Source organism: Anabas testudineus, chromosome 11, assembly GCF_900324465.2.
Source record: "Anabas testudineus chromosome 11, fAnaTes1.2, whole genome shotgun sequence".
Lineage (NCBI taxonomy): Eukaryota > Metazoa > Chordata > Actinopteri > Anabantiformes > Anabantidae > Anabas > Anabas testudineus.
Window position 1 is genome coordinate 17,592,813 of NC_046620.1, and position 15,282 is coordinate 17,608,094.

The window sequence follows — 15,282 nt, forward strand, 5'->3', positions numbered from 1 at the left end:
AATTTGGGCAGCTAGGAAAGGAAAAAGCATTTAAAGAAACAACTTAGCATTGTTAAAAATAACTTAAATGAATGTAAAGTAATAATTTCTCTCAAATTTTTTCATCTGAAATCAAAGCATAATGCTGAATGAAGACTGGATTCTTCAGCCGCTGATTTATCATTCCAGTGCTGCCACTCAATGGTGAACAGGAGAAGTACACTCCCAGTGCACGACTGCATGTTCACATTACATGTTTTCACATAGAGGTCATTAAGTCATTTAAGTTATAGCAATTTGCATTAATGAACAAAGCAAGCACCAATATTTACATCTTTATTTATTGTTCATGTACATAATCTAGTTTTGCAAAGCTGGTTTTCCATTAGGGGTAAAGTCCTCATCAAATTGTCGGCATGTTCAAACACAGCTCCTAAATATCACCCTGTAGTCCAGTCTGCCCTGACTGATGAACTGCTGAAACATTGTCCTTTGATAACTCAGCCAGAAGCCACATCTGTTTAATTATGTGTTTTGGCTGGGAAATGAAACCTGCCGTGAGTTTGTCACTTTCCTGAGCTCCATGGTGCTTAGAAGGATGATGAGGAGTAATGAAGCAGCACTAAATATACACTAGGTAGAAGATTTGCCAGCAGTGACAGAGTGATGTGAGGTGGCCTGACATTTTCAAAAGGCCATTGCTGCCAAATAGTCAATAGAAGACAAATTTGCGTTTCTTATTCAAACATAAGTCACTCTGTAACTGAATAAGGTATTGATTGCCCTGTGTAGTTAAGTTGGTTACATTTTACAACATAAATCACCACCTGAGCTGAATGTGAGGCTCACTTGGCTCAAATAAGGGGGAGCAATCAACTGTTCACATAGGCTTTAATCGCTTCGTATTTACTCATCTTTAATCATTTTATGGCTGCAGGTGTGGGGGGTCAGACGGGTTGTAAGGACACTAATGTTATCATGCTAGTTTGCTAAACTTGTAATGTTCAACTAAAACTGATGGAACATTAATTTATAGTTTTTGTACCGTTTTGACCCATTTGAGTTAGTTTGTGAACTGTCACAGTCAGCTCGCTCCATGTTGAGTTAATTGTCTCTGGACCAAAGTTGTATTGTTTAAATGGCTATAAAGGTGCATTTACTGAAACTGAGGCACCAACTAAAATGGATTGCTTCTCTAGTATGTGTTGGACCGAGAGAATAATAAAATAATATCCTAATATTCAGTATACAATGTGGGTGGCAGTAAACCAGAACTTGCGGAGGTGTCCTCAATTAACCCAGCAGTCATTATACTGTATTTTGTAGGCAGAATAATAAAATACTTTGCTTTCTTTAATAAAAAGAAGTACTATGCATGCCAAGAGAAGAATCATTAGCATGATAACGATGGGGTACATGGCTGAGGCTAAGAGGAATCCAGCTCGAGAAGTGTTCTATATGGACTGCATAAATTTACATAAAAAGTCACTCGGACAATAAATTCATTAGGCTCCATTCTCCTGAATAGGAAATATCTATAGGATCTAGATGAATACCCCTAGCAATTGTTGTGGGTCATAGTGTTGAATGGACTGTACTGCTAGTATGGCCTAAACAGTACTCTCTGTTGAAACTGAGGCACCAGCTGAAACGTATGGCTTTCTACATTTGTTCAGAACGAACACGCTAGTAAAATAAAACTGCTACCTTCACTAATATAGAACACATCTTTGTGTGGTTGCAAACAAATGGTTTTACATTCTTGTGAAGTCAAACTTTAAAGTGATTGACAGATACATTTTAAATGATGACTCATGCTACAGTACATCAGCTACAACCTTATAATATCTCTACATTGTGCTTAGGGCTCATTTACTGACCATATACATAAAGTGTAGTCTCTGTGCTTTACTAAAACAAGAGTCAGTGCGGACATGTCTTCTTTATGAAGACGAATGGTAGCCCATAGAATCAGGTCACCATGGCATCAAGCACCTTCGAAATTATTTGAAAGATTTGACAAAATACTATTGAGTAGACTGAGGTTTTGAAATGTAAAGCTGAGGGACACTTGACCTCTACCCAGACCTGTATCGAACTCCTGACATGACGGCATTAAGCTGGGACACTTGAGAAAGTAATAAAACACACAAACAAATAGAATAGCTAAAGAATGGAAATGATGCATTTCCACATACACTCAGAAAATACAGTACAAGTGAATCGTTCCAGCACTCTGAAACCTCTTAACTACTCTTTGCTGTTCCTTAAAATGTTTCCACTTCTTCTCTTGTTCAGTTTCTAGATGATTGAAGTCCTGCTGTTTATTTGCTAAGGCTGGTGTTCTTTTTTGGGTTATGATTCTGTGCAATGCCGTAGGGCACGTGGGCAGCAATGGTACCCATCTCCGCCGCTCCTTCCACATGAAACATCTGATCATCAAAGTAGATGTGAGGTCTGATTTTCTCCAGCATGGGGCCCTTCGGTGCTCCGGCCAAGAACAAGGCCTCATCGATCTCTAAGCCCCATGCCCTGAGCGTTTTCAGAGCCCGGATACCGGAGCTGGCTGCACTACGAGCTGTGACCAAGTAGGTCCGGATGGGACAGTCCAGGCGCTGGCCTTTGGCATAAAACTTTTTCTGAAGCTTCCCCAGTGCCTCTAAGAAACCCTTCAGGGGACCCTGCCAGAAAAGAACAGGAGACATTATGGAGGAGTAGAGCTTTGAAGCTCACTGTCTTGTAGTTTATGCTTTGCACCATTAGTTGTTAATGCGTTGTCATGCCACATCTTCATGTGCATGCAGTACAAGTAAACTTATATTAAATTGTCATCATTTTATTATAATGAATCACAGTGTGAAGGCTGCACAGCTCACAGCTCATTTTATAAATTGCAGGCTGTGTGACAGAAGGATGCGCCAACTAACAGTCTGAATGCCAATGTCTTTTGAAACCATTTATCATATTATTTTGCATAATTTATTCATAGAATAATCAGGTAATGAAATGGATTTCATATCAGGAACATCTGCATAATTATTTACAGATGATTAGGGCTGCACGGAAATGGCAGTGAAATTTAATAAAGGTGATTAGGCATCAGAGCTCACTTTGAGACAGTTTACTGTTGCAGTCTTTCTTTTTAGTTATAAAAGATAAAAACAAATGTTGCTCAATGCAGAAAGGAGTGAAATGCAATAAAAATTTCATACAAGAGTAAAATTTCCAGCAACTACATACATGATCCAGTAGCGTGTCCTCATGTTCCCTCTCATGTTCAAAGAACTTGTCCAGCCCATGAGCCTTGAAGATGCGCTCTGACTCATCGGAGAAGAGGACGGCATCACCATCAAAGGCCACCCTCAGCTGGGACTCTGAAACCTCTGTCATCTTCTCCGGCATGAACATGGTGGCTGCTGCAATGCCTAAACACAAACAGACGCAGGCATTAATAAGGATCAGTTCAAATATATCAGATAAAGACAGTTAAATCAGCACAATCCACTTTGTTTTGCTTGAATGTGTTACTTTATTGCTCTGCTCTTTCACGTCACTTCACTTACACCTTTCAACAAATCAGGCCTATAGATACTTTAATTGCATATAATCATATGTTGAACAAAAACGAACTTTTGATAATGATTTAGCGTTTCACTTTACTTCACATGAGACACTGCAGATAACAGGGCTGTAACATTTCATTAAAATTCAAACTTTCCCTTAAATGTGGGGGGAAAAATTGTACAAATAAAACAGCCAATGAGCTGCTACAAGCGCAACAAATTGATAGAAGTAGTTGGACTTGTGGTCCAGTAGAGGGCACAGCTTGACCTACTACACACTATTGATCATCAACTAAACAAATGAGTAAAAGTAGTGCAGGGAACTAGCTAACTAGCTTCAACACAGATGGCAAAAATTACCAACAAGTTAATGGTTCGTCTTGATTCCAAACCTGTGCTTCCTTTTTCAGTTGTCACCTGAAGTCTCTTAAATTTCACATCAATATATTTGGTGTCCAGCTCTGATGTAAATGAAGTATATTCATATCTTATATTTATTCAGAGAACACGCTGTGTTTTTATATATAAAAACACTTGCTGGGGAAAATAGGATGTTATAGCCTGCTGCTTTTCCTTTTAGTGTGTCCTCATACTTTATGCTGTGACATCCATCAGACAAATACAAAGAGAGGAAACAATCAACATGCTGATTTATGTTAATATGACTGCAGCATAGGAGAGGATGTCAGTCATGGTCTGTTCTATGCAAAAAGGATAGAAGATATGTACAATTTATACTCCTAGTAGTGTGTGTGTGTGTTTGTGTGTGTGTGTGTGTTTGTGTGTGTGTATGAGCTCTCTGTGTAAAGGCAAATTTACCTGATTTTTTTCAGACCTCTAGCCCTTTTAGAAAGGGTAGTCCCCACAAATCATGATTAGAAGCATGAAAACCCTTACTGTGTGTGTGTGTGTGTGTGTGTGTGAGAGAGAGAGAGAGAGAGAGAGAGGATGAGAGAGAGTTTTAGTAGCTCCATACTTTCAATTTGCTGAAAGTTAATGTAAAGTTGAGTTTTGTAAAATGTCATTACACTGATGAAAAATCAAATATACCAAACACATTATGGTTAGAGTTTTGTTATATCCCACTTTAAAAAACCTAAATCAAAATATGTGGCATAAAGTTTCATGATGGACTCCACAGGCTTATTTGCTAAAGCTTCGTCAGTAGAGAGATTCCTCCAGTGTTCATTTTGAAACCTTTGACTTACATCACTGTGTGACTGTGAGATTTGTTGTGCCCTTCATGCGACCCGCAATTAAGTGTTTCTCAATCTTTCTCAGTCTATACTGTGCATGAATATGTTAAACACGCCTGCACAGCCACTGATGTTCAGACACCAGGGCCTAATGTTACGTAAGTGCAAGAGTAAATTCTTCACTTAATCTACTGTAAACTTAACAAAAAAAAGAATTATGGGAAATTTCCTGAGCTTTAGTTTTATGCTAAGCTATGTTAATAGATTCACCAACCTCTGTGTGTGTTTGTGTGTCTGTGTGTGCTCACCTTCAGCAAGAGCCTCCCTGACCTTGTCGGCATCAGCAGACAGGTACAGGTTGGTGTGCCAGGCCTTCAGGTAACCAATGGGACTGCTTCCCCCCGTCATACAAAACCTCTCAATGAACAAGTCTAGGGACAAGTGGAAAATCCAGCAGCAGGGTTTTTAGTTTCAGTACATTGCTTAGTGTTAAATGCCAGCTCACAGTATGTTAGCTGTTCCAGATCGATTACAACAGAGGTGCATATGTTTCTTTTTATATCTATACTCTGTGAGTGGTTGCCAGCATCAGGTGATTGCAAAAATTATGGAAATAAAGCAATTCTGCTGGTGTCAAACCTGTCATGGAGTTCATAAGAAGTATGTTCAGGAGGTGAAGTGGAGGGGCAAGAAGGCACAGAGCAAAAGGATAGACTTACAAGTATTTAAAAGGTGAAGAGTGTCCAAAGAGAGGCTTCAGTACAAGGGAGAGTAACGGACTGGAGGGAGGGACAAGGCTGTACAGAAGGGAGTGAGACGGCTTGAAGACTGGGTGGGACTGGTTTTCATTTTGGCTGAGGGAGCCTCCTAATTCACTGACCCAAAGAGCAGTGGAGGCCAAGGGGAGACTGATATTAGGTAATTAGATGCATGATTACAGTGTAGATCATATCGTTCTGTCCAGGTAACATGATCTGAGATTTATTAGGGAACACAGGTGCGATACAAAGAATCTGACTAGAGTTAAAGGTTAGGATATAAAAAAGCCTGCACTGTGCCAATGCCAGTGAAAGTGCTTCTTGTATTCATAACTGAGTGATTTGATCAATGTATTTGTGTAGCAGTGCAGGAATTACTGTCAACAGAAGCAATCTCCCACTCCTGACCAGAGGTTGCTTTGTGAAGAAAAGCCTTGCAGTTTTGTAGCGGGTGAAGTCTAAGTGGGATTTAACAGTTTTGTTACTGTTTGGCTGTGTGGGCTGAGGTCTTTATGAAAATGCCCTGAAAATGCTAATGTGAACAACAATAAAGGATGCCATGTTTGTACAGATCAGCACTGCCTACCCAAATAAAGTTGAGCATGAATCCAGCAGGAAGTTGTTCTACTGAAACAGTGATATATTAAATCCTTACTAATCTGTGGTTTGACCTTTTGTTGTTGTTGTTGTTGTTGTTGTTGTTAATTGTCACAGAGTAGCTATTCCACACGTGACCATCAATTATCAACAGAAATTCTGAGCTCTTACGCAATGAAGACGCAATGGACAGCGAGTGTTTATCACCACTGACCTCAGCAGCACTAAACTCCTATTTTGACCTGCAAAATGGACAAAACAGGCAAAACTAAGCAACAGAATGAGTCATGAACATGCAGGAGGCAGATGGAGACAAGAGACAGAGAGACAGTGTTGTTTTTAGCCCCGAGTGATCTCTCCATTACTCCGAGACTGCCCTCCACAGTTTTCTTAAATGGTTTATTTAGCTTTGTAGTCGAGCCTGAGTGGGTTTGATCCCCACACTGCACTTCACTCGTGGAGTGTGGGAGTCACTCAAGGGAAACCATGCTAACCACTGATTTTTTCATACAATCTATCACCGTAGGATTTATTTGCTTGCTCAGAGGATCTAAAACAAGTAAGCAGGAAATTACTTCAGTCACATCAGAGAACAAGCAGCTTTGTTGTGAAGGCGTCTTCCTATTTTTGTCGTTCACAGAGGTGCTAACAATGCAGGTCTCTCCAGTTGTTCAAATGCAAGGAGAGAAACTTTATACTGTGATAAAAACAACAAATGTAAGCAGATGATGCAAGATTAATGATTATGTAAATGTTTCTCTGCAGTTCCTGTATGCTAATGGGGCAAGGAAATGTTTCTGTCTTAATAATTTCTTCTGATCGCGTCACCCGTGATGACCTGTAGCCGGCCAGCACCACAGGATTGGATGCTGAACAAAACTGTTATGTGTGTGACATCAGAGAAGCTATGTTTTCCTTTAGTTCTGTAGGAAAGGGCAGAGGTCAGGGGACTGTTTGCATGCATTGGGCCTCTCATGTAGAGAGCCACCAGAGAGATCTAACATGAAAGCATCTGGAAGGCCATGTGTTGCTTTGTTGGCTTCGGTCAGACTTGTTTTTGTTTCGGCCTTGTTGGATTATTCCTACATCCCTGAGGATGTAATCTTGCGCTTTCCCTGGCCTGAAGCTTCGAGGATCTGAAAACATGAGAGGAGCTGAACAGGAAGTGGTCTGCGAGGAAGATGTCATCACAGGGTCTGAGATTTCCCTGGGAAGGAGCCTATCAGTCAGCTGTTCATACACTCCGTCGTTTGTCTCTAAGGTGATCTTGCGTCAGCATCAGTATCCTGAGTGACAGGGATTGTCTAACTATAACGTCCGCATCCTTAAATCTACAAACTAGTTATAAAAAAACATTAGTGGCATGTTTGGGGGTGTGAGTTCAGTTTGGCTCATAGGGAGTGAAGTGATGCTTTTGTAGCTGTGTGGAAAATGTATCTTATAAAACTATCAATGGGCTGTTACCCCATGACAGGAAGTTATTTAAAGCCACTACAACTGCTTTTAAAAGTGCCAAAGATGTGTTATAAAGCCTGCTTATTTGATCATTGTGAAACTTACTGTGATGGTTGATGGTGTTGATGAGCCGGATCCCCACGTGTGCATGGTTGTACGTAACCAAAACAATGTCGAAGAGTTCCTCACTTTGGGGGTACAGTTCCCGCAGGCGAGCATTGACAGTTTCCAGTGCCTGTCAGGGTACAGAAGTCAGGTAAGAAGGTCTGTACTATTTATCTGTACTGCTAGTCCATGTTTGTGTGACTTTAACCTTGACAAAAGGGAAAGCAGGTCCAGGAGAAAAGGGTTCGTTCTCATGTTCGATTTGGTATCTCAGATACTCCTCCACTCCTTTTTGCTCAAACACCTTCTGCTCACGCTCAGTCCGAAACAAGACCCGAGAAGAAACTGCAATAGTCACTGCGTTCTCTGGCTTAGGCTGCAGAAATAGAGAAGGGGCAAAGGAGAGAATTGTATGATGAAGAAGATTAATGTCACGCTATCACATGCTGTGCTATGCCGTTACAGTGTTGTGTGCCTATTCAGTATGAATAGGGAGGCATCATTAGTATGACTGTGTCATCTTTATCAAGGTATAAATGTTCAGCCACATGACCAATTCACTACAGCTACAAGAGCACAGCTCATAAAGGTTTGTAGAAAATATTTTGACCTTTAGGGTTTATGAGAAAATATGAAATAAAACTTCAAACTGCCTTATATTTAAAACACTCACTTACAATAGTCACTGGTCTTAGCTTTGCCAACTCAGCTCTGCTCATTTACACTGCCCATAGATTCACAGTTGGGTGAACAAAATGTATAACTGACTAATTTGTTCAGTTCCACTGGTCACTAGATTTAGTGATTATGCTTTAAGCATCTAATTTATTTGGCTACTTTACGCCCCAACGCCCTATTCCTGTAACAGACCTTTTTGAAGCCCAAAATGTGTCAAATGGATCAAATGAAGACAGTGTGGAGGCTGTAGTTGTGTTGCTAAATGATACTGTATAAAACTGAACAATGACTGTATGATAACATCCGCCTCCTATTTGTCAAATGGTCAGTGTGCAGTGACTCACCAGAATCCTACCAGCAGTGTGATCATTTTGGAACACTGTGTGTTTATATGATTTTTGTCCCACACTATTTCTGTATAGCCTCAAATGAACAGCGCTGGATTGCACGTCGGCCTCTTGTTGTGCTCATGTTACTTAATGTGTGTGTTTACGCACGGGTGCTGGTGTTTGGAGGGGGAGGGTGGCATTCCTATCAGGGCAGTTGACATTAGTGCCCACAGCAGGCAGCTAAACTCAGATAAAGGGGTAGAGGGGATTAATTTAAAGTACAATATTGTGCGTGCAAACGTTTGTGTGCTTCATGAAAGTGTAGCACATTACCTAAATGTGTGCGACTATCCACCCATCTGTTATCTTAACCCTCTTTCTGTGTTAGGGGGTCATGGAGAGGTGTTGTAATGCTTGCAAGAAGTACTTGTTCTGAATACAATCTTCAACAGAAGTTCTGAATAATGAATGATGTCTGTAATACATAATAATATATTATAATCTAATAATAAAGACAGGACCATAGTTTAGAAAAATAAAATGTACCTTTCTTTAGTGGACTATCATACTGTACTGTATGTGTTATGCAAAGCAAAGAAAAACCCAAAACACAATATTTAATAAATGTAAAATATCTCTGCATAAATTTTGTGTGGAGGCATCATGAATCTGTGTATTAAAACTTAATAGATGTGTCCTGGTAAATAGACCACAGGAGCACTGAACACTGATGCCTGCTGACATGCTACCTACTTACTTGACCTGTTAACATACATACACGGACACATACACATCACCTTGTCAGGATTAATCCTAACTGAAAACTAAATCAGATTAAAAATTGGCTTTTATCAAGCATAATCCAGTTTTAACAATTTCTGCTGTCCAAAGAGCTATAATTTTCTTTATTTATGTGTTTACCAAACTTGGTATATACCGCATAACTTGTGTATATACGTACACTAATCAGCCACAACACAGCATGCACAGCACACTGTGATTCACTATGTGTTCTGACCATGGTCAGCATTACAGTTTTCCCATGTTGAGCCCTGTCCACTACAACATTAAAACCTCCAGGTAGTTTTAATTTTGTGGCTGATTGGTGTACAAAAAATGATCTTTTGCCATATTCTTTAGCACTAACAAGGCACAGATGTTTTTTTACAAATGTTTACATTAGGCACTAATATGTGAGACGAAGTGATTAACATGGTGCGTCACTTTTCTGCAGAATTTGTTAGTACATATGGCAATATAAACCAACACAGGTGTATGTAAAGGTGCACTAGCTTCATTTCCCCAGAAAGAAGGTGCATCTCCCCAGTGCTGCCATGTGGAAGGAGCCAGTCAGAGGTGTTTTAAGCAGCCGACTGCAAACAGAACAATCTTTAGCTGCTGGCTGCCATTAGCTGTGAATGTGACAGACCTTTAACGTGAGACTTTGCTGATTTTTCACCTTTCTTCCTGTGGTTTTATTCTTGGGGTGATTTTATTTATCGGTTTACACTTTTATTAAAATATAACTCTCCTTCTAGGATACCAAGATGCTCCAGATATTTAAAAAGAAGTTTAGAACCATTGGAAGTGAGCTGTGAATCAGCGAGCCTCAGCTCTGTTAACGGTCTGGGGATTAGAGCACAGCATGTACAGTAGGTTCACTCAGCATGACAGAACACGTGACAATGCATCAGGTAAGGTTGTTGGTTAGTAGCACATTGACAGTTATCCCAGAGGAGGTTAAATAAAGGTGAAAGGGCAGTGGTGATGATCGTTTAGTACCCACTGGAACAACCTGATGATGACGGGACATACTTACGAAGAACACGCCTCCCTCCACCTTCCGGGCTCGTCTCCCTGTCACCTTAGCAGAATGACAGTTTGTTTTTATTCATCAGATAGACTTTTCCACAGTTTCAAACTTTCCTTAAAGATTAAATGATCTGTTAACATAGATGTTTGTTTTGCAAAGTGCAACACACTGATACATTAACTTTGGTGACACTTCGAGTTAGTTTACTCTGTAAATAACATGTGACACAGTCTGGGAATGATCTCAGATCATGTGTCCAGTTATTGCTGTGATTTGATACTGGTAGTGTTAACTGCCAGCCCTCTCTCAGTGGGCCTCTTACTCACTGGAAATGCATCGATCCAAGGTGCCTGAGCACAAGGAACCATAATCACCTCTCACTTATCAGTTTGTATATTGGCAAAGTCAAGTGTGTATAATTACATTTCCTGTGGATAAAAAGTAAACATTCACTTGTTTTTTTGACATATATCTGTCCAGAAAGTATCTAAAGAGCTAAAAAACTAAGTTTAGTTGAACCTGTCCTCTTCCCTATTCTCCAAGCTATGTATTAATCCTGTCAGAGCTTTGCCAGATCAGCACAACTTCCACTAATGCATAGCCCAGACCCATGAGTCATCTGTTATTTACATATCTAAGGCTGTGAGACACCCTTCCATCCATCCCAGAATGAAATGACGAGAGGTGGAAGAGATTTCTAGACAACACACTGAAAAAGGAGGACGGGGGATAAAGAGATGAAAGTGTGAGCAGTTACTGAAGGGGCTGGGGATAAGCAGCAGTGGGGAGGCTGATATTTATAGATAAGTAAAAGGCCAGTGATGATGCAGTCAGGCCCTGGCAGATAGTGTAACACAAGAGTGGGACTGCCAGTAACAGCAGTGTTAATGTTCTGGCTTGTCTGAAATCAGGCCAATATTATTCTTTAATTAAAAATCATATATAAGCCATGAAGTGGCACTGTGGCATCTTTGATTGGTAGGTTACTTGATCAGTGCTGCTTTGGAACAAAAAGAAAGGTTTCACTTGAAAATAACTATTTTGAAACGATTTTCTCTATATTTGTTAATATTATTAATTAAAAGTGTCTTGCTGTTTCCTACCTACAGTAATTTCTACAGCGCATTTTCAAAATAATTCAATGCCCTCAGTAGAATTCCTCATAAAAACACACACAGCGTACCTGAGGCACCTAATCAATTACTGATTAGCTGGGTGGTTTGTCATAAAAATATAAGTTAAAAGAATTGTCAAACATAAGAACAGTGATCACTGTCTTTCCCAAAGAAGTGCAGTATGTCAAAAATAGAGACACCATTACTACACATTATTTGGATGCAGCTGAAAAAGGAAGCAACCAAGGGCTGCAACCAGATTCCTGAGGAGGCAGGTATAAACAAATCCATTGGATGAATCCAAAAGACTTGCAGCAAGGCTTGGTGGCATCATGCACTAAGGTTTCAGTTTGCACATCAGTTTCCATCCAATACTTCAAGACCTACACCACCACCTATTGACTTAAAAGCACAAGAAAAGTCACCTCTATATTTGGGTATTCTGTTCTGTGGAGTTCTTGTCAGGTCTTTGGATCAGCGGTGTGTCTGGATGATGAGAAATTAATATGCTGAAAACAACACCCTGCCTACAGTACAGCACGGTGGTGGCTTGGTGATGAGCTGGGGCTGCTCTGTCACTGGAAACCTGCAGTGTGTGAAAGCCAAGATGGACTCTTTCATCTATCAACTATTACATTATGCTGTATGTGAGGAAGCTGAAACCTGGGTACCATTAGACTTTCCAACAGGTCAATGATGCTGTAAAAGTCCACCAAAGCTTGGTTGCAGTAGTTCTTTAAAATTGCAGAGTGGCTGTCACAGTCATCTGACCTGAACCCCATGGAAAATCTCTAGTGGGACTTGGAGAAGGCGCTTGCAGCACGTAAACCCAAGTATATTAGTGAAGTGGAGGCCATAGCCCATGAGGAATGGGCTGAGATTCCTCAGAAACACTGCCAGAAGCTGATTTTTATATTATAAGCTACAAAGATTCTCTACTATATGCTTTTCATCAAGGAGTTACATCATCATCATTTTGAGACTGCAGTAGTCAATAAAAGTTGCTTTGTGATGGCTTTGGAGGAATCATTATTTGTGTTGTGCTCATTAAATTGTTATTGTTTGGTTTGTTGAACCAAAACTCAAAGTTTGTAAAAGTTGTCAAAACATCTCATTTGCAATAGTTTTGAGTGTGACTGTCTTGCAAAAAGCATTGTACAGCTTATTTTTAACATATGCTTTACTGTTACCCTCACAAATGTTGTCCAACTGGACATAGCAATGGTTGCAGCTTAAAGCTACAATAGGCAGCTTTTGAACATCAATGTTACCTGTAGCAAGAGTATTCTGCCTCACCTAGCCCTAACTCTCACTGCTTCACCCAGCTCTCCAGGTGTTAATCTTGAAAATAACATAAAGACTCTAATAAATATATATACATTTGATAGAGGTTACATATTGCACCTTTAAAATAGCAGGATTCTTTATTTTCAATCAACTCAATATTTAAATGAAATTGACTAATGTGCTCACCTACAGTCCGTAAATCATCTTTTATAATTGGTCACTGCTCTCAAAACACCTGCCATTAGTATTCTTTTTTTCCTGTCATGCCTTGGGACACTGTTCTTCATCATGAGATCATGTATATCTGTATGGACTTTGAGAGTTAATCAAATATTGCTCTCTGTTAAATATATGCTTTTTGGTAATTTGGTAATAATCCTAGCACTGCGTGTCTGTGGTGGAACAGATCTATGTATTAAGGTCAGTACAGTATGTTAACATGAACAGTTCTGTTTAATGTGGCCGGTAAAATGTATTGGTATACTTGATAAAATATGTACCATATTAAGAAATATGAGCGTACTTTGTTAACTTATAACTGTCACATTGCCATTTGAACTGATTTTGATTTGAATAAAAGCCTGTCTGTCTTAGTCATATTATTAAGGGTCTAAAAAGTCTAAATGCGGTGACTTTACATGTGAAACCGTCCTAATACTGAGTTTTCAAACAAAGGCAGGAATGTATCTGTGTTGACCATAAGACTGGTCTCATATTTATTACAGTTACATAGTGCAGTTATATTTGGATTGAGCATTGGCGCTAAATCATAATTGATGTTTATAATAGACCAGTGTGACTCAAGCAGCAAGGATTATAAGTTTTTATCTACTTTTAGCTCCCGTACCTCATCTACAGTTAGCTGTTCTCAATACTCTTTTGCTAACTCTGTTCTCTTGTCTTTAAATGGTAAATCGTCTGCACTTATATAGTGCTTTTCTACCTAGCTGGTACTCAAAGTACTTTACATTGCGTCTCATTTACCCATTCGCACACACAAGCCCACACGCACTCACACACCGATGGCAGAGCTGCTATGCAGCTGACCTGACTCACCAGGGGCAACTTGGGGTTCAGTATCTTGCCCAAGGACACTTTGGCATGTGACATGGGAATCAAACCACCTATCCTGTGATTGGCAGACTGCTCTACCTATTGAGCCACAGCCAGCCCTACACTTTACCCCCCTTTACCCCCAACCCTTTACACTACTACATTTCTGTTTAATTGATTTTTTATGCACTCTCTGTGAAAGTCACTAAAACCGACTTTGCAGTCATTCCCCTGATTCCTTGGAAAATGCTAGCACGCCTTGTACAGTATGTTGATGTGGTGCAATGCTCTAAACAGCAGTGTATTCTTGCTAGTGACAGCGTGCAGTTGTGTGTTTTATGCGACAGCTTGGATTCATGTTAACTGTTTGCAAACTTGAGTTTTTTACTTCTTAATGGTTTCTCTCTCAGAAGCAAAGTTGCTTAGGAGACAGAACTACAGGCAGAGCAAATCTGAAAAAGGCAACTATCTCTGTGGCCTGAGAAGCATTCACCATCACCCGCTCTGCCTCACCTTGGCTAACCCCCACCCTTGCATACACGCTATGCTCAAAGCTGCACGTGGGCAACATAAACATCTGACTCACAGGAATAAAGTGGGGAAGGCAGCAACAGGACAGATGAGGAGGACAGAGGGGTGTTCACCTCTGAATGACATGAAGTGTGTTGTTCAATACATGTCCTAACGAACGGCCTTTGCACCATGATGATCTAGACGTGATATATTACCAAACAATCCAACACTGAGACTTACTGATTTTGGCTTGGTGGTGAGACCCAGGCAGTCTTGATTAAACTCTTCCTTCTCTTCCCAAGATCCTCTGCTGTCCCCATTGGACGAAGGAGCAACTTTGAGCTCCTTGACCTGTCCGCTCATCACCTGTACGGGGTCCAGACTCATCTTCACCATAGAGGAGCCCTCTATTTGTGCTCCCAAAGGTGCCCTGCAAACTGTCCTGCCCTTGATAAAGACACAGTTCTAGTCTTAGGCAAAAAAAAAAAGGTGCAACCAAATAGAGAAAAACTCCCGCTACAGTCCGTAGCGTTTATCAAATTAGTACATTGATAATAATATTCTTACAGTGGTTTGCTGGGCCTGAGAAAGCAGCTGAAGTGTGAAGAGCAAAAGTGCTCCTATGCCTCCTCTCCACTTGTCTGTATCCTTTTTTTCCCTCAAGAGGATTACTGCGTCCAGTTCCAGAGCACATGAAAGACGTACAGTGAATCACAACTATTATCCTACACACACAAACAGACCCCTCTGTTATGCATGCATACACACACACACATTGTCACATACAGTCTGTCCTTTCTGAGTGTGTTGCAGTCTGTGCAGCAGTCCATCTGCTGCTATC

General features: G+C 40.4%; 1 protein-coding gene across 1 annotated transcript; it reads right to left on the reverse strand.

The window, feature by feature from the left end:
* Positions 1-323: 323 nt before the first annotated feature.
* On the reverse strand, positions 324-15,282 carry nt5c1aa (5'-nucleotidase, cytosolic IAa). The gene is made up of 9 exons (XM_026346904.1): positions 15,228-15,282; positions 15,009-15,112; positions 14,682-14,888; positions 10,480-10,524; positions 7,862-8,029; positions 7,654-7,783; positions 5,047-5,169; positions 3,220-3,404; positions 324-2,660 (listed from the first exon to the last, which is right to left on the reverse strand). The coding sequence occupies exons 3-9, from the start codon at positions 14,835-14,837 to the stop codon at positions 2,304-2,306; spliced, it is 1,164 nt and encodes a 387-aa protein (XP_026202689.1). The 5' UTR covers positions 14,838-14,888; positions 15,009-15,112; positions 15,228-15,282; the 3' UTR covers positions 324-2,303.

What these genes read in the sequence shown, in the direction of transcription:
- nt5c1aa (XM_026346904.1), bottom strand. Translation starts at nt 14,837, where the DNA reads ATGGTGAAGATGAGTCTGGACCCCGTACAGGTGATGAGCGGACAGGTC. An exon ending in TGGAGGGAGGCGTGTTCTTC is followed by an intron (nt 8,030 to 10,479) that starts GTAAGTATGTCC and finishes CTATTTCTGCAG; the next exon opens with CCTAAGCCAGAGAACGCAGT. An exon ending in CTGCTTTCCCTTTTGTCAAG is followed by an intron (nt 7,784 to 7,861) that starts GTTAAAGTCACA and finishes GTACCCTGACAG; the next exon opens with GCACTGGAAACTGTCAATGC.